Source organism: Amblyraja radiata, chromosome 22 (genome assembly GCF_010909765.2).
Source record: "Amblyraja radiata isolate CabotCenter1 chromosome 22, sAmbRad1.1.pri, whole genome shotgun sequence".
Lineage (NCBI taxonomy): Eukaryota > Metazoa > Chordata > Chondrichthyes > Rajiformes > Rajidae > Amblyraja > Amblyraja radiata.
The window spans coordinates 35,486,747-35,513,493 of record NC_045977.1 but is presented as its reverse complement, the minus strand read 5'-3'; the positions used below and the strand labels follow the sequence as shown (position 1 = coordinate 35,513,493).

General features: G+C 46.2%; 1 protein-coding gene across 1 annotated transcript in view; it reads right to left on the bottom strand.

Moving 5' to 3' along the window:
- The window catches only part of pemt (phosphatidylethanolamine N-methyltransferase), an 89,899-nt gene that overhangs the window by 5,808 nt on the left and 57,344 nt on the right, over positions 1–26,747 (bottom strand). The window contains exon 5 of the mRNA XM_033041028.1: positions 7,035–7,146. Coding sequence (XP_032896919.1) covers positions 7,035–7,146 — 112 coding nt within the window. The remainder of the gene's footprint in view (positions 1–7,034; positions 7,147–26,747) is intronic.

Below are 26,747 nucleotides of genomic sequence, written 5' to 3'. Positions count from 1 at the left end.
TATCAGTACCAGGAGTCAGGATCAATCACACATTAATTATAGTCAGAAATTGCAAAATATGGGGAGGGGATACACGGTGGCACAGCGGTAGAGTTGCTGCCTCAAGGGCCTGTTCCACTTAGGCGATTTTTAGGCGACTGCCGGCGACTGTCATAGTCATAGCAGATCGCTGAAAAGTCAGCGAGTGGACCCCCCTTCGACATAAAATTTGTAATAGAATCATTACTTTACCAACAAAAAAAACCCGAAGTCAGCACCGTCGACAACCTACGTTAACCTGACGACAACTACAACAGCATCTACGTCAGGAGAAGTCAAGCTCCGTCGACAACCTACGTTAACCTGACGACAACTGCGACAGCATCTACGTCAGGAGAAGTCAAGCTACGCTCATTGGTGTCATTGTCACTGACTCTCTCCGAAAATCTTTGAACATGTTGAAAATCCAGCGGCGACCAGAAAGATGCCACGACTCTTTGGCGCGACTGAGGAGACAACTCACGACCATACAGGCGACACCCCGGCAACCATGTGGCGTCAGCCTAGTCGCCTGTAGACGCCTAAAAAAATCGCCTAAGTGGGACAGGCCCTTTACAGCGCAAGAAACCCGGGTTCGACCCTGTCTGCAGGTGCTGCCTGTACGGAGTTTGTACGTTCTCTCCGTGACCTGCGTGGGTTTTCTCTGGGAGCTCCGGTTTCCTCTTGCAGGCCAAAGACGTAGAGGTTTTTTTTTTTTTTTTTTTTAATTTTTAATTTATTAGAAGCAAATGTACAGGAGTAGCACAATCGGCATATAAAATGATACAGTTAATGGACAGCTTCAATTTAAACTCTTTAACTTAAAAATAGAGGAATAGAAAAGGGAAAGAAAGAGAGAGAGAAAAAGTGAGAGGTGCAAAGATAGGACCCCTAGTTGTGGAGCCAAAGAATGGGTAAAAGAAAGAAAGAAAAGAAGAAAAAAAAGAAAAGAAGAACAAAAAGAAAAAGAGAGAAGCAAGTGGTGATATACCTGCCTTTCATCCCCCCCCACCCACCTCACCCAAGCCATAATTGGATTTAAATCCAAAGTTGTGCTGCACCATACTATCCTTGTAAGAATTCGGTGAAGGGTGTCCATGTCTTGGGAGAATGATCTGGTTTTTCTGCCAAGACAAGTCTAATATTTTCAAGATGTAGTGTCTCGGACATGTTTGAAGACGGAGAGGTTTGTAGGTTCATTGTCCCTAGTGTGTGTAGGATGTACGTGGCAATCGTGGGACGGCACGGAGTCGATGGGCTGAAGGGCCTGTTTCCGTGCAGCATCTCTAGACGAAACTAAACTAACAATGACCCGGCTCAGCATGGCAACCAAACCACAAAAACTGATTGTTTCGAACAGATTGCTTTTCAAATATTAATCTCAAGACCGTTTTAGACCGTTACCCATGAATATTCAATGTATGATAATCATTTAGAATACCTGTTCAAGGAAACTAATTCCATCTCAAAAACACTGTGGTCTATTAGGTGGTTGGTACTCAATGTTTCATTATGTGAGTGGAGAATAGGGTGAGGGGATGGGACAGACTGTAAAGTTCGAGAGCAGACTGGTGTTTTTTTTTCACATCAGCACCAGGTTAAAATTGACAATTATCCTAGATAATGAGGAGAATTAAAACACTAATTCATCACCACTTGTTCCGCTGGCGAGGAGTGGAATAATATGTCTGCGTTCAGTTACAACTTCATTAACTCCACAGAGAACTGGAAGTACTGTCTGTGAAGCAGCCAGTAAAAAATGAGACACACATACTCGACATCAAAGCACATCACGTTTAGAACAATAATGAACAATCACTAAAGATGCTGAACAAAACACAACAAAATCAGCCTCAAATGATCAACCCAAATGACAATACCATTGATTTGGGATAAATCCTTCACTGTGTCAAAAATACTTCAGCACATAAGATGATAAGGAGCAGAATTGGGCCAGTCTACCCATCAAGTCTACTCTGCCATTCAATCATGTCTGATCTATCTTGCCCTCTCAACACCATTCTCCCGCCTTCTCCTCACAACCCTGACCCCCTGATCAATCAAGAATCGGTTAATCTCTGCCTTTCAAATGTCCATTGACTTGGCCTCCACAGTCATTTGTGGCAATGAATTCCACTCCCTGACTAAAGAAATTCCTCCTCATCTCCTTTCTTAAGGAACGTCCTTTTATTCTGAGGCTTAGACATTCCCACGACTGAATACATCCTCTCCACATCCACTCTATCCAAGCCAATCGCTATTCGGCAAGTTTCAATGAGGTTGCCCCCTCATCCTTCTAAACTCCAGCAAGTAGAGACCCAGTGCTGTCAAACGCTCATCGTATGTTAACCCACTCATTCCTGAGGACCAGCGATCCCCGCACACTAACACTATCCTACACACACTAGGAACAATTTACACATACACCAAGTCAACTAACCTACATACCCGTACGTCTTTGGAGTGTGGGAGGAAACCGAAGATCTCGGAGAAAACCCAGGCAGGTCACGGGCAGAACGTACAAACTCCTTAAAGACAGCATCCATGGTCGGGATCGAACTCGGGTCTCTGGTGCTGTGAGGCAGCAACTCTACCGCTACGCCGCTGTGGGACAGGCAGCATCTCTGGAGAGAAGAAATGGGCGACGTTTCAGTCTGAACGTCACCCATTCCTTCTCTCCAGAGATGCTGCCTGTTCCGCTGAGTTACTCCAGCATTTTGTGTCTATCTTTGGTTTAAACCTGCATCTGCAGTTCCTTCCAACACAAAGTTCCTTGAGGGACTTTGGGATGGAGCTTCACAGAATGAGGAACAAATTGGCTTCTTCTATGTATTTGCTCCAGAATGATACTGTATTTCTCTGAGCGGCACAGTGGCACGGCCGTAGACCGGCAGCCTCATAGCGCCAGAGACCAGGGTTCAAAGCTGACCTTGGGTGATGCCTGTGCAATGTTGGCCAACATGTCCCATCTACATGTCCCACCTGCCTGCGTTTGGCCCAAATCCCTCCAACCCATCCTATCCATGTGCCTGTGTAAATGTTACTTAAATATTGTGATAGCACCTGCTTCAAATATCTCCTCCGGCAGCTCGTTCCATACACCCTCCAACCTTTGTGTGAAAAAGTTACCCCTCAGGTTCCCATTAAATCTTTTTCCCCCTCATCTTAAACCTATGTCCTCGAGGTCTTGATTCCCTTATTTTTGGGTGAAAGACTCTGTGCTTTTACACAATCTATCCCCCTCAAGATTTTTCTACAGCTCTCGAAGATCATCCCTCATCCTCCTCTGCTCAAAGGGATAGAGTCCTAGCCTGCTCAACCGCTCCCTATAGCTCAGGCCCTCGAGTCCTGGCAACATCCTCGTAAATCTTCGCTGCACACTTTCCAGCTTAACAACATCTTTCCCATGCCAGGGTGACCAAAACTGAACATAATACTCTCGAGTCTAGATCCTCTCCACCAAATGCTCTAAACGTGGCCTCATCGACGTCTTATACAACTGTAACATGGCCTCCCAGCTCCTATACTCTAAAAGATAGACGCAAAATGCTGGAGTAACTCAGTGGGACAGGCGGCATTCCTGGAATGGCTGACGCTTCGGGTCGAGACCCTACTTCTGACTGAGAGTCAGGGGAGAGGGAGACTCGAGATATGGAAGGGGAAGGTGTGAAAACGACAGATCAAAGCAGACGATGCTCAAGGACATGTAGAACGGTTCATTGTTGGCTGAGGGGAAGGTGACATCGAGGCATACAAGTCAGAGTGAGACTAGTCAGAGAACTCGGGTGGGGGAGGGACGGAGAGAGAGGGAAAGCAAGGGTTACTTGGTTAGAGAAATCAAATTCATACCGCTGGGTTGTAAGTTGCCCAAGTGAAATATGAGGTGCTGTTCCTCCAATTGGCATGTGGCCTCACTCTGACAGTGGAGGAGGCCCAGGACAGAAAGGTCAGTGTGGGAATGGGAGGGGAAGTGTTTAGCAACCGGTAGATCAGGTAGGCCTAGGTGAAGGTGTTCAGCGAAGCAGCAGACTTGTCAATGGATCTGAGACTTGATGGCAAGTTTGTATGTAATGCCCCTGTCCCACTTAGGAAACCTGAACGGAAACCTCTGGAGACTTTGCGCCCCTCCCAAGGTTTCCGTACGGCTCCCGGAGGTTGCAGGTGGTTGCCGGAAGTGGAAGCAGGTAGGGAGACTGACAAAAACCTCCGGGAACCGCACGGAAACCTTGCGTGGGGCGCAAAGTCTCCAGAGGTTTCCGTTCAGGTTTCCTAAGTGGGACGGGGGCATTACTTGTCTATGTGAAGAATGGCAGGTTGATATCCTGCCCTGAATGATCTTGCTTTACAAGTCGGCAATGTGAAAGTTTAAAAATTATATAAATCTCTGCTTTTAAATGTGTGTTTTTGGGCAGACCATTTGAACAAGATTTACTTTTTTGCAATGACTCTGTTTTTAACGACCATACAAAGAGTCACGTACATCGGATCAATCTGATTTAACTACGGACTGCAATCATTTGCAACTCTATTGACTTAAAGGTGACAGAGACCAGTGTCAGTGAGTTAACAGGGTTCTGCTTCAATCTTCATGGTAGTGATTTTTGAGAGTGATATATATAGTAGTGGAGTACAAGGATTCAATAACCTCAGCAACTGAAACAAGCAACTGTTGTACGGGCTGGTCATTACTTTGACATTAAGAACAAATTTAGATCCAATTGATCATGTTAGTTTAGTTTAGAGATACAGCGCGGCAACAGGCCCTTTGGCCCATCGAGTCCGTGCCGACCAGCGATCCCCACACATTAACACTACCCTACACGCACTAGGGACAATTTTACATTTACACCAAGTCAATTAACCTACAAACCTGCACGTACTTGGGAGTGTGGGAAGAAACCGAAGATCTTGGAGAAAACTCATGCAGGTCACGGAGAGAACGCGCAAACTCCATACAGACATAACCCGTAGTCGGGATTGAACCGGGATCTCTGTCGCTGTAAGGCAGTAGCCAGTGTCAGTGAGGGATATTGACCAGTGGGAATTTCAGTTGGGGCCTGACATATGCTGGTGTGGAAAATGTGGTGGTGCATGCTCTAGATATTGAATGGTTCTTGATTAGGAAGCGTACCAAGAGGTTATAGGGAGAAGGCAGGAGAATAAATGGGGTTTGAGAGGGAAAGATAGATCAGCCATGATTGAAATGGCAGAGTGGACTCGATGGGCAGAATTGCCCGATTCTGCTCCCTTGTCTTATGGTTTTATGATGGTGTTTGTTAATTTTTCTGATAATTTTTTAAATGGACAATCTTGTTGCCAAGTGACTACACAAATTCTCAAGTGCACAGGCCACAATATTCGCAGAATACCAGACCTCTGAAGCGCTGTTTTGATCTCTGATGCAGCTAGAGAGAACTAGGTGAAGCTACAATGCTTCCAGGAGCTGCCCTGTAGTGAGAGACTGTATGGAAATAGGCCCTTCAGTTGAAGTCCATCAGAGCAACAAACAGCCATCTATACACCAATTCTATCATCTTTCATTTCATAGTCATGGAGGACGGAAACAGGCCCTTCAGTCTAAGAGCTTCAGACCATCATACAGCCGTCTTTGCACTAATTTCATATTTCATTTTAACGAGTGATAGAGTTTGGGAATAAGCCCTTCAATAGACAATAGACAATAGACAATAGGTGCAGGAGTAGGCCATTCGGCCCTTCGAGCCAGCACCGCCATTCAATGTGATCATGGCTGATCATCCCCAATCAGTACCCCGTTCCTGCCTTCTCCCTATATCCCCTGACTCCACTATTTTTAAGAGCCCTACATAGCTCTCTCTTGAAAGCATCCAGAGAACCAGCCTCCACCGCTCTCTGAGGCAGAGAATTCCACAGACTCACAACTCTCTGTGAGAAAAAGTGTTTCCTCGTCTCCGTTTTAATTGGCTTACTCCTTATTCTTAAATCTTACTCCTTACGCTTACTCCTTAAATCTTATTCAGCCCAAGTCTTTGCTGAATATCAGACAGCCATATTTACTAATTCTATATATATTTTTTATTTTAAAGAGTTATAGAGTATGTGAACAGGCCCTTCAGCCCGTCTATACTGAGTAACAGACAACTTTACACTAATTTTAACATATTTCATTTTGTAGAGTCAGAGAACATGAAAACAGGCCCTTCAGCCCAACTCCAGACTATCCAACAGTCATCTTTACATGAATTCTCAATAGTGCTTTCTATGTCACCTGTGCAACTGCACAATGCAATTCATTTAGTTTAGTTTATTGTCTCGTGCACCGGGGTGCAGTGAAAAGCTTTTGTTGCGTGCTAACCAGTCAGCTGTCATTCTAATATATTTCATTTCAAAGTGCCACAGAGCATGGGAACAGGCCATCTCTACAGTCTAAAGTCTAAAGGTCCTTCAGTCCAACCAATTGATAGGCAAAGGACATTAGTTTAGTTTAGTTTAGAGATACAGTGCGGAATCAGGCCCTTCGGCCCACCGAGTCCACACTGACCATAGAGGGGAGTCCAGAACCAGGGGTCACAGTTTAAGAATAAGGGGTAAGCCATTTAGAATGGAGACGAGGAAACACTTTTTCTCACAGAGAGTTGTGAGTGTATGGAATTCTCTGCCTCAGAGGGCAGTGGAGGCTGGTTCTTTAGATACTTTCAAGAGAGAGCTAAATAGGGCTCTTAAAGATAGCAGTCAGGGGATATGGGGAGAAGGCAGGAACAGGGTACTGATTGGGGATGATCAGCCATGATCACATGGCGATGCTGGCTCGAAGGGCCGAATGGCCTACTCATAGTCGAGAGCGAACCCAGGTCTCTGGCGCTGCAAGCGTTGTAAAGCAGCAACTCTACCGGCTTGGAGCAGTCAAAACAGCATTCATGACTTATCGCAAGGTAATTTTAAGGCAGATCTGAAGAAAAGTAAGAAATGAAATAGACTGGGGAGCAGAAAGCAAGAAACAGAGGGAATACGTTGCGGATTTACATTTATATACTTACATGATAGCCCAGCCCAAGTAGTTTAGCGTACTGCCCCAGTACATAGGGTTCTCCATAACGTTGAATGGAAATGTCAGCACCTTGGCTTCCATCAAAACTCCAAAGTAGTCTCCTGTGAAGAGCGTGGATATAATCAGTGCAATTCACTTCTTCACCACAGCCCTATCTAAATCCGGCCCGCTGCGGACCCACGACAGAGGACCAGCCCGGTGGGCCCGGCAAGGGCAAAGGTGGGACACGGCGTGAGGGGGCCGCTGAGAACAATAGGGGACACAGCATAGGGGTGTGGTGGGCCACAGAGAACAAAGTGGGAATTGGGGGGGGGGGGTCGCCAAGAACAAAGGGGAACCCGGCGTGGGGGGGGGGGGGGGGGAACAAAGGGGGAACGGGGGGGGGGGGGGGAATCTTCGATTTAAACCAGCATCTGCAGTTCTTTCCGACCTAAAAGAATCGGATTCTGTGATGTTATTTGATCTATAAATACAAGACAAAGCACCAGGGACATTAAACCAGCGAGTGAATGTCACGGGATGGTTTACAGATCCGCAGGGAGCTGACAAGGCCTGAAGAAGCTGATGTGAAAATTCCACAGATACAAGGCATGCATGAAATTTAAAATGCGGGTATCCGGCCAACTGTCCATGCTGGAGGCAGACACAAAAAAGCTGGAGCAACTCAGCGGGTCAGGCAGCTGGATCTCTGGAGAGAAGGAACAAGTGACGTTTCTCCCTGAGACCCTTCTTCAGTCTGAGAGTCAGGGGAGAGGGAAACGAGAGATGTAGGCAGCGCATAGAACAAACGAATGAAAGACATGCTAAAACCAACGATGATCAAGGAAAGGTGGAGCCCACAATGGTCCATTGTTGGCTGTGGGGAAGGTGGGTAATAAGTGAAGACAGATACAACATGCTGGAGTAACTCTGCGGGGCAGGTAGCATCCCTGGAGAACATGGATAGGTGACGTTTCGGGTTCCAGTCTGAAGGAGGGTCCTGACCCGAAACGTCGCCTATCCATGTGGGTGCAGCAGCATCTAGCGGGTGCAGCTGGTGCAGCAGCATCTAGCGGGTGCAGCGGGTGCAGCAGCATCTAGCGGGTGCAGCGGGTGCAGCAGCATCTAGGAGCGAAGGAAGACTCCAACCGAGTTTTTCCAGGATATGGGGTGGCACGGCGGCGCAGCAGTAGAGTTGCTTCCTTGCAGCACTAGAGACCCAGGTTCGATCCTGACTACGGGTGTTGGTTGTACAGAGTTTGTACGTTCACCTCATGAGCGTGTGGGCTTTTCCTGGGTGCTCCGATTTCCTCCCTCACTCCAAACATGTACAGGCTTGTAGGTTAATTGGCTTTGGTAAATAAATTGTCCCCAATGTGTGTAGGATAGTGCTAGTGTGCAGGGATCGCTGGTCGGCGTGGACTCGGTGGGCTGAAGGGCCTGTTTCTGCGCTGTATTTCTAAAGCTAAAACTAAAAGTTAAACTCAATGAAGACTAAGATAAACGCACTCCAGCACGGACCACTACAATTTCAGATTACAAAGGAAGGTAGTTGAGGCCAGTTCAATGGCTATATTTAAGAGGGAGTTAGATGTGGCCCTTGTGGTTAAAGGGATCAGGGGGTATGGAGAGAAGGCAGGTACAGGATACTGAGTTGGATGATCAGCCATGATCATATTGAATGGCGGTGCAGGCTCGAAGGGCCGAATGGCCTACTCCTGCACCTAATTTCTATGTTTCTAGAAGCTTTATGGTACACGTTGAGGAGAAAAATAACATATTTCCTATTGTTCTACTGAAGGCATATTGTTACACTCTGTTTATGAAATGATAGATTATAAGGATGACAGTGGAAACCAAACAAGAACAAATTGACAGCTCTGACGGTTGTTGGTTGTACAGAGTTTGTATGTTCTCCCTGTGACCGCGTGGGTTTTCTCTGGGTGCTCCGGTTTCCTCCCACATTCCAAAGATGTACAGGTTTGTAGGTTAATTGGAGCCATAGTGTCACAGAGTTATACAGCGTGGAGACAGTTCCTTCGGCCCAACTTGTCCACACCAACCAACATGTCCCATCTACACTAGGCTTCAGTAAAACTTTAAATTGTCAGTAGTGTGCAGGATTGTGCTAGAGTACGGGACTGCTGGTAGGTGCGGTGGGCCAAAGAGCCTGTTTCTCTAAACTTAACTAAAAGTAAGGAAATATCAAGTTGTTTTATGACGGTATGCCTCAGATGCCTATTAAATCTTTTCCCCTTCACCTTAAACCAATGTCCTCTGGTCCTTGATTCCCCTACTCTGTGCATGAGACCCTATGCATCTACCCGCCCTATTCCTCTCATGATTTTATACACTTCTAAAAGATCACCCCTCATCCTCCTGCGCTCCAAGGAATAGAGACCCAGCCTACTCAACCTCTCCCTGCAGCTCAGACTCTCTAGTCCTGGCAACACCCTCGTAAATCTTCTCTGTACCCTTTTCAGCTTGACAACCTTTTTCTGAAAACACGGTGACCTGAACTGAATACGATACTCTAAATGCGGCCTGACCAATATCTTATACAACTGCAGCATGACCTCCCAACGTCTACAATGCTCTGACTCATGAAGGCCAATGTCGGTCAACAAGGGCAGGGGATGAGTAAGTGGAATGGAGCATCATATTGGTAAGTAGCGGTTTGGATGATCGCCCGGGCCTGGAGGGACGGAGCAATGGCGGCCAGCCACAAATCCATCGGAAAAAAAAAAAAGACGTCACCCCCCCGAAGGCGTGTACGAGATTTTTCACAGCACGGTTTTTTTGTGGCGGAGTTGTGTATTTGTATAAAAATGAAAGTATGTGATGGCATCGACTCGTGGCTGAAAGAACATCTCAAAGGGTCCTTTGGTTTCGAACAAACGCCTGGCAAAAAGACTGGAATTAGTGACCATGGAACAAAGCTTCCGGCTGTAAAATATTATAGATGTAGAATATTTCCATCACAGCTATCAATTTGTTCTTGTTTGATTTCCACTGTTATCCTCTTAATCTATAATTTCATAAATAGAAACTGCCTTCAGTGGTAAAACTAGGAAATGTGTTTGTACCGTAAAGCTTCTGAAATTGTAGTGTACAATTACACAAAATGCTGGAGTAACTCAGCGGGACAGGCAGCGTCCCTGGAGAGAAGGGATCTGAGGAGCCTGAAGAAGGGTCTCGACCTGAAACGTCACCCATTCCATCTCTCTAGAGATGCCGCCTGTCCCGCTGAGCTACTCCAGCATGTTGTGTCTATCTTGGGTGAAAACCAGCATCTGCAGTTCCTTCCTTCCCGTTCACACTAGTTCTATCCTGCACACTGGGGACATTTTACAGAAGCCGATGAACCTCCAAACCCGCTCATCTTTGGAAAGTGGGTGGAGACTGGAGCACCTGGAGAAAACCCACGTGGTCAAAGGGAGAAAGGTAAAAACTCCGTACAGACAGCACCCGTAGTCTGGATCGAACCCGGATCTCAAGGCGCTGTAAGACAGCAACTCCACCGCTGCGCCACCGTGCCGCCCAATGTATGACATATGTCGCATGCAATACATGTGGATGGCATAATTTAACACAACTCTGAATCTAATAATAATAATAATAATAATAATAATATCTTTTATTGTCATTGCACATAAGCGCAACGAGATTTGGTCTGCAGCTTCCATCCGATGTCATAACATAAATAACTAATAAAATTTAGATTTAGATACCCCGAGAACATGGATGAACATGAACTCTCTCCATGGATGCTCCCTGATCTGCTGAGTGTTTCCAGCGAATTTTGGTTTTATTATTTCACTTTCACAATTTGAAGGCTTTGTTTTTTTTTTAAAGAAATAGCCAGTTATTCCACACCAGGCTTTCGATAACAATCATTCGCATCACCTACACTTGTAGCATTCCTGCTGTAGGAAAACAACCCAATGTGCTTTAGAGAAACTTAACCAAACAAACTTTAACATTTAGTCATATCAAAAAAAAGGGTGGCACTGTGGCAGAGCAGTAGAGTTGTTGCCTCACAGCGCCAGAGACCCGGGTTGAATCCTGACCACAGGTGCTGTCTGTGCAGTGTTTGTACCTTCTCCCCGTGACCTGCGTGGGTTTTCTCCGACTGCTCCCGTTTCCTCCCACACTCCAAAGACATGCAGGTTTTGTATTGTATTGTATTGTATTGTATATCTTTATTGTTATTTTCCTGAGTACTCACATACCCAGAGGAAACAGAAAAACGTTACTCAAACCAGTGTCCATTCAGTGTGCAGTAAAAAATAAATAGAAATAAAAATACATATATCATGAACAAGTTTAACACTACTCTCAACTAAACATCAACAGGCGTTCCGATCGGCAGCGGCACGACAGTGGCTCTGTCCAGGTTGGTGGTTGGTGTGCGGTACTTTGGTAGGGGGCAAAGTCTGCAGATGCTGGCTTACTCCGAAGATGGGCACATAATGCTGGAGTAACTCAGCGGGACAGGCAGCATCTCTGGATTGAAGGTATACCTGTCAGTCTGAAGTGTCACGGGATGGTTTACAGATCCGCAGGGAGCTGACAAGGCCTGAAGAAGCTGATGTGAAAATTCCACAGATACAAGGCATGCATGAAATTTAAAATGCGGGTATCTGGCCAACTGTCCATACTGGAGGCAGACACAAAAAAGCTGGAGCAACTCAGCGGGTCAGGCAGCTGGATCTCTGGAGAGAAGGAACAAGTGACGTTTCTCCCTGAGACCCTTCTTCAGTCTGAGAGTCAGGGGAGAGGGAAACGAGAGATGTAGGCAGCGCATAGAACAAATGAATGAAAGACATGCTAAAACCAACGATGATCAAGGAAAGGTGGAGCCCACAATGGTCCATTGTTGGCTGTGGGGAAGGTGGGTAATAAGTGAAGACAGATACAACATGCTGGAGTAACTCGGCGGGGCAGGTAGCATCCCTGGAGAACATGGATAGGTGACGTTTCGGGTTCCAGTCTGAAGGAGGGTCCTGACCCGAAACGTCGCCTATCCATGTGGGTGCAGCAGCATCTAGCGGGTGCAGCGGGTGCAGCAGCATCTAGCGGGTGCAGCAGCATCTAGCGGGTGCAGCGGGTGCAGCAGCATCTAGCGGGTGCAGCGGGTGCAGCAGCATCTAGCGGGTGCAGCGGGTGCAGCAGCATCTAGCGGGTGCAGCGGGTGCAGCAGCATCTAGGAGCGAAGGAAGACTCCAACCGAGTTTTTCCAGCATATGGGGTGGCACGGCGGCGCAGCAGTAGAGTTGCTTCCTTGCAGCACTAGAGATCTAGGTTCGATCCTGACTACGGGTGTTGGTTGTACAGAGTTTGTACGTTCACCTCATGAGCGTGTGGGCTTTTCCTGGGTGCTCCGATTTCCTCCCTCACTCCAAACATGTACAGGCTTGTAGGTTAATTGGCTTTGGTAAATAAATTGTCCCCAATGTGTGTAGGATAGTGCTAGTGTGCAGGGATCGCTGGTCGGCGTGGACTCGGTGGGCTGAAGGGCCTGTTTCTGCGCTGTATTTCTAAAGCTAAAACTAAAAGTTAAACTCAATGAAGACTAAGATAAACGCACTCCAGCACGGACCACTACAATTTCAGATTACAAAGGAAGGTAGTTGAGGCCAGTTCAATGGCTATATTTAAGAGGGAGTTAGATGTGGCCCTTGTGGCTAAAGGGATCAGGGGGTATGGAGAGAAGGCAGGTACAGGATACTGAGTTGGATGATCAGCCATGATCATATTGAATGGCGGTGCAGGCTCGAAGGGCCGAATGGCCTACCCCTGCACCTAATTTCTATGTTTCTAGAAGCTTTATGGTACACGTCGAGGAGAAAAATAACATATTTCCTATTGTTCTACTGAAGGCATATTGTTACACTCTGTTTATGAAATGATAGATTATAAGGATGACAGTGGAAACCAAACAAGAACAAATTGACAGCTCTGACGGTTGTTGATTGTACAGAGTTTGTATGTTCTCCCTGTGACCGCGTGGGTTTTCTCTGGGTGCTCCGGTTTCCTCCCACATTCCAAAGATGTACAGGTTTGTAGGTTAATTGGAGCCATAGTGTCACAGAGTTATACAGCGTGGAGACAGTTCCTTCAGCCCAACTTGTCCACACCAACCAACATGTCCCATCTACACTAGGCTTCAGTAAAACTTTAAATTGTCAGTAGTGTGCAGGATAGTGCTAGAGTACGGGACTGCTGGTAGGCGCGGTGGGCCAAAGAGCCTGTTTCTCTCAACTTAACTAAAAGTAAGGAAATATCAAGTTGTTTTATGACGGTATGCCTCAGATGCCTATTAAATATTTTCCCCTTCACCTTAAACCAATGTCCTCTGGTCCTTGATTCCCCTACTCTGTGCAAGAGACCCAATGCATCTACCCGCCCTATTCCTCTCATGATTTTATACACTTCTAAAAGATCACCCCTCATCCTCCTGCGCTCCAAGGAATAGAGACCCAGCCTACTCAACCTCTCCCTGCAGCTCAGACTCTCTAGTCCTGGCAACACCCTCGTAAATCTTCTCTGTACCCTTTTCAGCTTGACAACCTTTTTCTGAAAACACGGTGACCTGAACTGAATACGATACTCTAAATGCGGCCTGACCAATATCTTATACAACTGCAACATGACCTCCCAACGTCTACAATGCTCTGACTCATGAAGGCCAATGTCGGTCAACAAGGGCAGGGGACGAGTAAGTGGAATGGAGCATCATACTGGTAAGTAGCGGTTTGGACGATCGCCCGGGCCTGGAGGGACGGAGCAATGGCGGCCAGCCACAAATCCATCGGAAAAAAAAAAAAGACGTCACCCCCCCGAAGGCGTGTACGAGATTTTTCACAGCACGGTTTTTTTGTGGCGGAGTTGTGTATTTGTATAAAAATGAAAGTATGTGATGGCATTGACTCGTGGCTGAAAGAACATCTCAAAGGGTCCTTTGGTTTCGAACAAACGCCTGGCAAAAAGACTGGAATTAGTGACCATGGAACAAAGCTTCCGGCTGTAAAATATTATAGATGTAGAATATTTCCATCACAGCTATCAATTTGTTCTTGTTTGATTTCCACTGTTATCCTCTTAATCTATAATTTCATAAATAGAAATTGCCTTCAGTGGTAAAACTAGGAAATGTGTTTGTACCGTAAAGCTTTTGAAATTGTAGTGTACAATTACACAAAATGCTGGAGTAACTCAGCGGGACAGGCAGCATCCCTGGAGAGAAGGGATCTGAGGAGCCTGAAGAAGGGTCTCGACCTGAAACGTCACCCATTCCATCTCTCTAGAGATGCCGCCTGTCCCGCTGAGCTACTCCAGCATGTTGTGTCTATCTTGGGTGAAAACCAGCATCTGCAGTTCCTTCCTTCCCGTTCACACTAGTTCTATCCTGCACACTGGGGACATTTTACAGAAGCCAATGAACCTCCAAACCCGCTCATCTTTGGAAAGTGGGTGGAGACTGGAGCACCTGGAGAAAACCCACGTGGTCAAAGGGAGAAAGGTAAAAACTCCGTACAGACAGCACCCGTAGTCTGGATCGAACCCGGATCTCAAGGCGCTGTAAGACAGCAACTCCACCGCTGCGCCACCGTGCCGCCCAATGTATGACATATGTCGCATGCAATACATGTGGATGGCATAATTTAACACAACTCTGAATCTAATAATAAAATAATAATAATAATAATAATATCTTTTATTGTCATTGCACATAAGCGCAACGAGATTTGGTCTGCAGCTTCCATCCGATGTCATAACATAAATAACTAATAACATTTAGATTTAGATACCCCGAGAACATGGATGAACTCTCTCCATGAATGCTCCCTGATCTGCTGAGTGTTTCCAGCGAATTTTGGTTTTATTATTTCACTTTCACAATTTGAAGGCTTTGTTTTTTTTAAAAAGAAATAGCCAGTTATTCCACACCAGGCTTTCGATAACAATCATTCGCATCACCTACACTTGTAGCATTCCTACTGTAGGAAAACAACCCAATGTGCTTTAGAGAAACTTAACCAAACAAACTTTAACATTTAGTCATATCAAAAAAAAGGGTGGCACTGTGGCAGAGCAGTAGAGTTGTTGCCTCACAGTGCCAGAGACCCGGGTTGAATCCTGACCACAGGTGCTGTCTGTGCAGTGTTTGTACCTTCTCCCCGTGACCTGCGTGGGTTTTCTCCGACTGCTCCCGTTTCCTCCCACACTCCAAAGACATGCAGGTTTTGTATTGTATTGTATTGTATTGTATATCTTTATTGTTATTTTCCTGAGTACTCACATACCCAGAGGAAACAAAAAAACGTTACTCAAACCAGTGTCCATTCAGTGTGCAGTAAAAAATAAATAGAAATAAAAATACATATATCATGAACAAGTTTAACACTACTCTCAACTAAACATCAACAGGCGTTCCGATCGGCAGCGGCACGACAGTGGCTCTGTCCAGGTTGGTGGTTGGTGCGCGGTACTTTGGTAGGGGGCAAAGTCTGCAGATGCTGGCTTACTCCGAAGATGGGCACATAATGCTGGAGTAACTCAGCGGGACAGGCAGCATCTCTGGATTGAAGGTATACCTGTCAGTCTGAAGAAAGGTCTCGCCCCGAAACATCACCCATTTCTTCTATCAAGGTTTGTAGGTTAAATGTGTAGGAAGGAACTGCAGATGCTGGCTTACTCCGAAGATGGGCACATAATGCTGGAGTAACTCAGTGGGACAGGCAGCATCTCTGGATTGAAGGTATACCTGTCAGTCTGAAGAAAGGTCTCGCCCCGAAACATCACCCATTTCTTCTATCCAGAGATGTTGCCTGTCCCACTGAGTTACTGTAGCATTTTGTGTTTATCTGTTGTAGGTTTGTAGGTTAATTGGCTTTGCTAAAATTGTAACGTTTTCCTTTGTGTGTAGGATAGTGCTAGTGTGCGGGGTGACCACTGGTCGGCGTAGACTGGGTGGGCCGGGGGGCCTGTTTGTGCACTGTATCTCTAAAGTCTAGAGTAAAGAAGATATGAGGCTGGATGGCCAAAAGCTTCATCGAAGGTTGTAAGGAAAGGCTGGGAGAAAGAAAGGCGAAATAAGGAAGCAGAAATGTTGATGTGGAGTTCACCAGGGTTAATGGACAAGGATCTGAAGAAGGGTCTCAAAGTGAGACGTCACCCGTTCGTTCTCCCCAGTGATGCTGCCCGTCCCGCTGAGTCAGTGCAACATTTTGTGTCTTGTTAAGGGACATTGGAGACGGAAACGCGCATTCCAAATGAGAGAACACAAGCGTGACGATTGTCCAGTGGTCATAGTGGAATTGTTGCAGGGTTAAAAAAAGATGACAAGAAAGAGAGGGCTGAGGAATGGAGTGCCAGGAGAAGAATTTTACAATCGAGCTGTTATTTAGCGGCGAGCTGTCGTACATCAGTACAGGCAGTGGATGAGTGAATGGTATCTAACACGAGACTGGAAAGTAGCGGTTTGGATGGCGTGTGTGTCAATGAAGGACGGAATGATGGAGAGCAGTTGGAAAATTCTCGCAGCCCCCCCCCACACGCCTGGATGAGACCTCCAGCAGCAGAGGCAGGAGCGGGGGAGTTGGGATGTGGTGCAAAAGTGGAAGCAGTTGACAGAATGGACTCGTGGCTGCAAGTACGTCTCAGAGTGTGAATTGGATTCGGACGGACGCCTGGAGAAAAGGGATGGAATTAGTGACTGGGGATCAAAGGTCATTGCTTCAGGCTGTGAATTACATATGGTCGATGTGGAATATTTCCGGCTGCAGCTGCCAATTTGTTACTGCCTGTTTTGCGTTGTCACCCTAAATCTATCGTTTCATAAGTGCAGCGTAGCATTATTGTTTCAGTAGAAGTATCACATGTGGTCCTCCTGCTCGACATGCAATGCCTCCAGAATAGCAATGATCTTCTATATGTGGACCAGGCTGGAACACACATACAACATCAGGCGGGCGAATGTGTGTGGATGACATGTGTGGATGTACGCGGGCAAAGGGGGTTCGAGGACGGGACCACGTGGGTGCCAGAGATCGGACGCGCGCCGAGAACAAAGGAGGACCCGGCGTGTAGGGGAACCACCGAGAGGGAGAACAAAGGGGGACATAACGACGGCGGACACGGCGTGGCAGGAACGGCCAAGAACTAAGGGGGGACCACAAATGGAATGTGTTAAAAATGGTTGGTGTTCAAACGGGATACTTGTTACTTTGTTGGTGCCCTTTATGTGGTGACTCTTTGCATACCTTTGGTATGTAAAACAAAGAATCTCACTGTGTCTTTTCACGTGTGACAATTCATCATCATCATCATCATCATCATCATCCTCATCCTCATCGCCATTATTTAACATGTAACATTAATATGGAGCAGAAAATGAAGTCACCTTATTGAGCTTTGTGAACATTTCCTAGTGACACCGAGAGCCAGGTTTTTACAGTACGCCATTGTTAGCTGCCTTCCTGCTAAATCTTGTCTTCAATAGTTTAGTTTAGTTTAGTTTAGTTTAGTTTAGTTTAGAGATACAGTGCGGAAACAGGCCATTCGGCCCTATGAGTTCGCACCAACCAGCGATCCCCCGCACATTAACACTATCTTAAGTTACCTACACACACTGGGGACAATTTACACTTACACCAAGCCATTTGACCTGCAAACCTGTACGTCTTTGGAAAGGAGCCGAAGATCTCAGAGAAGACCCGCACGGTCACGGGGAGAATGTACAAACTCCGTACAGGCAGCACCCGTAGTTGGGACAGAACCCGGGTCTCTGGCGCTGCAAGGCAGCAACTCTACCGCTGCGCCACCGTGCCGCCCGCATAGACTGGGGAGTTAAGAGTTAAGAGACAAGCGCGTTTCATTGTCATGTGTTTCGGGATCAGATCAATGAAATACTTACTTGTTGCAGCTTTACAGGTACATTACCAGCAAGATCGTAATAAGTATGTATACTTTAAATTATCAGCTATTCTAGGTGCGCCTTATTAGCTCAAGGCGATGTACAGTACGTCGTGCAACTGAAGTAGGGCAAGATCAATAGTGGCTCAGTGCTGATTTAGGGTTGTGGTTAGGGTTGTGCAGGGTGATTAATGAGTTTGATATCTGATGGGAAGGAACTGATCTTGTATCTGGAGGTAATGGAACATATATAAGTGGTACAATGGCGCAGCGGTAAAGCTGCTGCCTTGCAGCGTCAGAGACCCCGGTTCGATCCCGACTACGGGTGCTTGTCTGTACGGAGTTTGTACAATCTCGCCCCCGTGACCTGCGTGGGTTTTCTCCGCGATCTTCCGTTTCCCCCCACACTCCAAAGACGTACAGGTTTGTAGGTTAATTGACCTGGTATAACTGCAAAATTGTCCCCAGTGTGTGTAGGGTAGTGTTAATGTGCGGGGATCGCTGGTCGGTGCGGACTCAGAATTAAAGAGCGTTCTTTTAGAAAGGAGATGAGGGGAAATTTATTTTGTCAGAGGGTGGTGAATCTGTGGAATTCTTTGCCCCAGAAGATTGTGGAGGCCAAGTCAGTGGATATTTGTACAGCAGAGATAGACACAGTACATGATCGAATGGCGGAGTAGACTTGATTCCACTATTCCTTATGACTTATGACGGTGGGCCCCTGAAGAAAACGTAGGTGATCACAGGGGGAGCGTACAAATGCTTTACAGACAGCACCTGTAGTCGGGATTGCACCCGGGTCTCTGGCATATTACAGCAGCAACATTACCGTTGCATCGCCCTCTGGTATGGTCCTCCACAGCAAAATGAGTGTATGAGCAGCCTCCTAGACACTGGCGGATTTGCTTCTCTAGTTGTCGTGCTTAAGTACAGACTGCTGGAGCCAAAGTATTATCCAATGTGAAATGCTTCCAACCTTGGCTCCTCGAACACTCACCATCTCACTATCTGAGCTGGGCAAAGTGTTGCAACTCCACGTTGATAAGGTGATGAAAATGAAAAGGTACTGGTGACGTCAAGGGTGAATGGAATGCCCGAGAGATACACAGAAAGAACATTCAGTCCTATGGTGCAGGCAATACTTGAAAGAACAGGTTAGAAACTTGCATAGCTTCTTCCCCTTTGAGATCCTCTTCTCCTGAAGGGATAACTCACCAGGTACCCCGCATCTGCAGACACCACTCCTACTGTCTACTCATTCTTTGGCACAGGATTCCCACAACTTTAGTTTTGTTTATTGCCACTTGTACTGAGGTACAGTGGCGCAGCGGTAGAGTTGCTGCCTTACAGCGCCAGGGACCCGGGTCTGATCCTGGCTACAGGTGCTGTCTGTACAGAGCTTGCACGTTCTCCCCGTGACCCCGTGGGATTGCTCCGGTGGCTCCGCTTTCCTCCCCCACTCCAAAGGCGTGCGGGCTTGTAGGTTAATTGGCTTCTGTAAAATCGCAAATTGTGTGCATGACTGTGGTGGATCTAAACACGGCTCAGATTTAGTGCTAATCTTTAAGACGGACACATTTCCAGCTATCCAAACTTGTTATAGTTTACTACAGTTTTTAGTTCATTTTTGCTTTGTTATTGAACATCAAATTGTAGAATTGTAATTCAATTTGTGCATTTCAATGTGTAGGAAGGAACTGAAGATGCAGATCATTAGACAAAGTCAGCATGGATTTATGAAAGGGAAATCATGTCTGACGAATCTTATTGAATTTTTCGAGGATGTAACTAGTAGAGTGGATAAGGGAGAACCAGTGGATGTGTTATATCTGGACTTTCAGAAGGCTTTCGACAAGGTCCCACATAAGAGATTAGTATACAAACTTAAAGCACACGGCATTGGGGGGTTCAGTATTGATGTGGATAGAGAACTGGCTGGCAGACAGGAAGCAAAGAGTAGGAGTAAACGGGTCCTATTCAGAATGGCAGGCAGTGACTAGTGGGGTACCGCAAGGCTCAGTGCTGGGACCACAGCTATTTACAATATACCTGTATATTAATGATTTGGACGAGGGAGTTGAATGCAATATCTCCAAGTTTGCGGATGACACGAAGCTGGGGGGCAGTGTTAGCTGCGAGGAGGATGCTAGGAGGCTGCAACGTGACTTGGATAGGTTGGGTGAGTGGGCAAATGCATGGCAGATGCAGTATAATGTGGATAAATGTGAGGTTATCCACTTTGGTGGCAAAAACAGGAAAGTAGACTATTATCTGAATGGTGGCCGATTAGGAAAAGGGGAGATGCAACGAGACCTGGGTATCATGGTACACCAGTCATTGAAAGTAGGCATGCAGGTGCAGCAGGCAGTGAAGAAAGCGAATGGTATGTTAGCATTCATAGCAAAAGGATTTGAGTATAGGAGCAGGGAGGTTCTACTGCAGTTGTACAGGGTCTTGGTGAGACCACACCTGGAGTATTGCGTACAGTTTTGGTCTCCTAATCTGAGGAAAGACATTCTTGCCATAGAGGGAGTACAGAGAAGGTTCACCAGACTGATTCCTAGGATGTCAGGACTTTCATATGAAGAAAGACTGGATAAACTCGGCTTGTACTCGCTAGAATTGAGAAGATTGAGGGGGGATCTTATAGAAACGTACAAAATTCTTAAGGGGTTGGACAGGGCTAGATCCAGGAAGATTGTTCCCGATGTTGGGGAAGTCCAGAACAAGGGGTCACAGTTTAAGGACCCCTCATCTTTTAGGACCGAGATGAGAAAAACATTTTTCACACAGAGAGTGGTGAATCTCTGGAATTCTCTGCCACAGAATGTAGTTGAGGCCAGTTCATCGGCTATATTTAAGAGGGAGTTAGATGTGGCCCTTGTGGCTAAAGGTATCAGGGGGTATGGAGAGAAGGCAGGTACAGGATACTGAGTTGGATGATCAGCCATGATCATATTGAATGGCGGTGCATGCTTGAAGGGCCGAATGGCCTGCTCCTGCACCTATTTTCTATGTTTCTATGGGCCAGGCAACATCTCTGGAGAAAAGGAATAGGTGACTTTTCGGGTCAAGACCCTTCTTCGGACCCATCTGTTTTCTCCAGAGATGTTGTTTTCTCCAGAGATGCTGCCTGACCCACTGAGTTACTCTAGCTTTTTGTGCCTATCTTTTTTACATTTCAATCTTCTTTTAAACTAGTTTTCTATTTAACAATAAAATGGTTACGTAATTTTCTCTCAAATACTCGTGGTTTGGACTTCACTCGAATTAAATTTCCCTTAGGCAATACATTTTTGTGCAACTTTAAATGAACATTAAAGGTAGACTTGGTTCTGTTTGGATATAATAACTTGCGCACATTACGGTTACATAATCCTTATCTGTATTTGAAAATATTGACATATTGATTTCTTGTCTTTTTAGTACTTCACTCTTCCACCTATATTTAAGCATTGCAAAACTTGAAGATTTTGGCAAAGAATTTGTATTTTCATAGTCTGTTTACATGTAAGTCAGGATTGTTGTGTGTTCACATTTCTCCCTATCATTTTCATTACACTGGTTCTTTTGTTCTTGAATGTCTTGAGTAGAAGTTTGGTATCAATACATTGCACACATTAACATTTACTTGGCCCTTTACATCAGTAAAGGTGGTGCAGTGGTGCAACAATTGGCTTCGGTAAATTGTCCCTAGCGTGTAGGATGCAGTTAGTGAGGGGGTGATCGCTGGTCAGCGCAGACTCAGTGGGCCGAATGGCCTGTTCCACACTGTATCTCTAAAGTATATAAAGCGTGGAGACAGACCCTTCATCACTAACCACCAAGCACTCACTTACATCAATCCTACACTAATCCCATTTTATCCCACTCGTATCATAAGAACTATAGTCATGCAACGCAGAAACAGGCCCTTCAGCCCAACTTGTCCATGCCACCACGATGCTGCTTCTAAGCTCGTCCCATTTGCCCGCGTTTGGCCCATATCCCTCTAAATCTTTCCTATCCCTGTACCTGTCCAGGTGCCTTTTAAATGCTGTTATAGTAAATACGGTCAAGAGAAGGGTGGCGCAGTGGCACAGAGGTCGAGTAGCTGCCTCACAGCACCAGAGACCCGGGTTCGATACAGATTAAAGGTGCTGTCTGCGCGGAATTCGTACATTCTCCCTGTGACTACATCGGTTTTCTCCAGGAGCTACAGTTGCATCCCTCATCCCAAAGATGTACAGGTTTGAAAATTAATTTTTCTCGACATGTTGTATAAAATTGTCTGTAGCTTAATGTATGGGGTGATCACTGGTTGGCATGGACTCAGTGAGCCGAAGGGCCTGTTTCCGAGCTGTATGTCTAAAGTCTCAAGAACACATTTTTGTATGAACCATAATAACTTGGGAAGAGGCACATTAGAATTTATGTTCATTCATAATTCATGATGGCGGGACTGACATACGATGAAAGAATGGATCGACTGGACATATTCATTGCAATTTAGAAGGATGATAGGGAATCTTATAAAACGAGTACAATTCTTAAGGGATTGGACAGGCTAGATGCAGGAAAAATGTTCCCGATGTTGGATGAGTCCAGAACCAAGGGTCACAGTTTAAGAATAAGGGGTGGACAAAAATGCTGGAGAAACTCAGCGGGTGAGGCAGCATCTATGGAGCGAAGGAATAGGCGACATTTCGGGTCGAGACCCTTCTTCAGACTGGTAGGGGTAGGCCATTTAGGACTGAGATGAGGAAAAAAAAATTCACCTAGAGAGTTGCGAATCTGTGGAGTTCTCGGCCACAGAAGGCAGTGGAGGCCAATTCACTGGATATATTCAAGAGAGAGATATAGCTCTTAGGGCTAACTGAATCAAGGGATATGGAGAGAAAGCAGGAACGGGGTACTGATTTTGCATGATCAGCCGTGATCATATTGAATGGTGGTGCTGGCTCCGAAGGGCCAAATGGCCTATCTCCTGCACCCATTTTCTACGATTCAATAGTGTTCTCTGAAAATACATGTACAATTGCATCTAGTATTCCTTTGCAGATGTACAAGAGAGAGAAAAGAGAACATTTGGAAAGAGGTTAATGATAGTGTTTACTAAGTAGTGCCTCATGCCACATCATTTCTTTTATTGATAGCTTTAGGATAAAATATATTTTATTTCTGGGAATATCTGGAAATATCTCAATTTTCCTAAAGCGATTTGGCCAACTATGAAGACAGATATTGTGTATGTAAACTGCAGATCCATACAGAACCATTAGCCAATTGTTCCTGAGTTTCAATTGCATTTGCCTGCAGCTGAATGGTCCCTGGACTTGAATTTTTGTTTTCCAAGTCATCCTTTTTAGCTGTTGTGGTGCACGACATTGATAAGATGACTTTGTTTGGGGGGGGGGGGGGGGGGGGGGGGGGGGTGGAAGAGAGGGGGGGGGAGGGGAGTTCAACACAGTAATAAAACATTGAAGCTTTGGCTTTGAAGCACAGAAGGGCAGCACGGTGGCACAGCGATCGAGCTACTGCTTCATAGCGCCAGAGACCCGGGTTCGATCCTGACTACTCATGCTTGTTTGTGCGGAGTTCGTACGTTCTCCCTGTGGGTTTTCTCCGAGATCTTCGGTTTCCTCCCACAATCCAAAGACGTACATGGTGGTAGGTTAATTGGCTTGGTCTAACTGTCAAATTCTCCCTAGTGGGTGTAGGGTAGTGTTAATGTGCGGGGATCGCAGCTCGGTGTGGACTCAATTGGCTGAAAGGCCTGTTTCCGCAACGTATGTCTAAACCAAAGATTCTAGAGGAGCTCATCTAGTATCTTTGGTCTAAACTTTTGAGATTATAGCAATGTTTTATCAAGTACTGTAAGTCAGACATAAATATCCGAGCTTGTTCAACTGCACCATTTTGCAGCTGTCTCACACTGTTGGACTTTAGACTTCAGAGATAAAGTATGGAAACAGGCCCATTGACCCACCAAGTCCGCGCCGACCAGTGATCACCACGTACACAAGCACTATCCCACACACCAAGGACAATTTACAATTTACAGGAGCCAATTAACCTACAAACCACTGGGAGTGCGGGAGGAAACCGGGGCACCTGGAGCAGACCCACACGGTCACGGGGAGAAGTACAAACTCTGTCGCCCCCAGCAGTGATTTCCTGGGGGTTGTATAGAGATACAGCATGGAAACGGGCCCCTCTGTCCACTGTCCCCGGCTGACCATCGATCAGTTAACGCAGGTTAATCGGCTTCAGTAAAATTGTAAATTGTCTCTAGTGCGTGTAGGACAATGTTAATGTGCGGGGATCGCTGGTCGGCACGGACTCGGTGGGCCGAAGGGGATTTGTAGTTTTTATGCTTGTTGTTCTAACACTTTACTGTTCTAACACCTTACAGCAAATACTCCGCATGAGAGATTAACTGCAGAAAGATTAACTCTTCCCTTCACGCCGTTCTGTTCTGTTGCTTGGCTGTTTCCATGGTAACCTGATATTCCTGCCACTGGACTGATGGATAGCTCAAAGGTGAGACGCAATTAGGCCTCATTCAAGCAGCACCAGGGTTTTTTTTAAATGATGTCGATGCAAGATCCGGTGGACTGTCGTTGCATTCTTGTGGTGAGGCAGTGCGTGGCATTTTACGTCACCGTGCATTACTCTGCATCCAAAATGCAAAGAATTAGTACACCCTGTGCGTAGGGGAGAGGGTAGAGCTGAAGATGTCCTGGTTGGGTTGCTCCTAGGCCTGGCCAAGCTGGCCATCTGTGCAGGCAGAAGAGGGCTCCGCCCGAACCGGCTGTCTGCCCCTTTCTCGGGGTTACGTCCGCGCCCGGGTGGTACTAGAAAGGGACTACGCGCAGCCCATGGGCGCCCTGGGAGGTGGAATGTATCCTAGATATAGATTGTAACATCGTTGGTCAATATTTGATATTCAAGGATATTTGTCTTACTTTGTACTAAGGTGGTGGGTTTGTTGGTATTGTTTTGTATTTTGTACATTTTATGCTCGTAATAATTGATTACATTTATTTTGGGTTAAAAATAAAATTGTGTATTATTTAACCAGAATTCTGCAAAACATAATAGATTATGCAGACTTTCCGCATGTTTTGATGATAGTGAATACTGTTCAGTTTAGAGTTAGTTTAGATGAGTTTAGTTTATTGTCACGTGTACCGAGGTATAGTGAAAAGCTTTTGTTGCGTGTATTCCAGCCAGCGGGAACACAATACGTGATTACAATCGAGCCATTCGCAGTGTACAGATACGTTTAGGGCAAGGTAAAGCCAGTAAAGTCCCATCAAAGATAGTCTGAGGGTCACCAAAGAGATAGATAGTTCAGCCGTGCTCTCTGGTTGTGGTAGGATGATTCAGTTGCCTGATAACAGATAATGTAATACACAATGGTGCAGGAGTAGGCCATTCGGCCCTTCGAGGCAGCACCGCCATTCAATGTGATCATGGCTGATCATTCCCAATCAGTACCCTGTTCCTGCCTTCTCCCCACAGCTGGGAAGAAACTGTCCCTGAATCTGGAGGTGTGCGTTTTCACACTTCTATAACTTTTGCCTGATGGGAGAGGGGAGAAGAAGGAGTGGCCAGGGTGCGACTCGTCCTAGATTATGCTGCTGGTCTTGCCGAGGCAGCGTGAGGTGTAAATGGAGTCAATGGAAGGGAGGTTGGCCTAGGAAGGGAGTTTGGAGATACACCATGGCAACAGGCCCTTCGGCCCACTGGGTCTGGCCTGCCCCGCGCGCCCTCGTGGTCGGCTGCGGCAGGCGCCTGCCCCCGGGGAACAATGGTGGACGGGCGATGAGAGCGATGTGGCGTCCAAGGAAGGAGACGGCTGGAAGCCCCCGGACCAGCCTGGGACTTGCCTGGAACAGAGCGCCGACTTTGAAAATGGCGCCAAAACAAGGCGCCTCGTGCATGCGTGCTCAGTAGATTATTTCCTAATTACTTGCTAATCGAGGATCGGAGGATATGCCAATACTCTACTGGACTATTTGTACAAAATAGAACTTTACTGTGCTCGCACGTCACACACGTGACTATAAAAGCACCATTGATCCGAGACCACACCAATAATCGATTACCTATGCTTACCCATTCAAACCTTACCTCCCCCCCCCTCGAGTCTGAAGGAGGGTCTCGACCTACTCCTATTTGACCAACGTCATCTACTCCTATTCTCCAGAGATGCTGCCCGACCCGCTGAGTTACTCCAGCATTTTGCTTCTATCTTAGGTATCATCACACTTGGCCTATTTCCACGCTGTTAAAACAACACAATTTCACTGAGGGGAGTCGCTTGTGGCTTCTTTTACCTCAGTTAAGCATGAGTCCGCACTGCGGGGGATTATTCAATCTGATAACCGCTTCGCTTTGTCTCCTTAGCATTTGCTGTGTCTCTGCTGGAGGCTTGAAATCAGGAGTGACGTGGCAGGTAGCAAACAATAAATACCATCAGACAACAGAGCTTAAAGCAGAGGAAGTTGTCAAATGATTTTGTAATTAAAAGACCATGGGGATATCCATCCACAGGTATCATTTGTCTCAATGCTCTACTGCTTAGGGAACATTATACTTTTGTGCCACTGAAGTGGAATTCATGTTAGAATTACAAGGATGACTTCAATGCAGCTAACTTCATAGTTCATTGAAAAAAAATAATTCTCCGTTGCAGAAAGCTGGAAAAATAATACAGGCAGATAATTCAAAACATACAATTATTTGTTAAATAATATATACTAAGTAGATGAACAGTCTGAAGAAGGGTCTCGAACCGAAACGTCACCCATTCCTT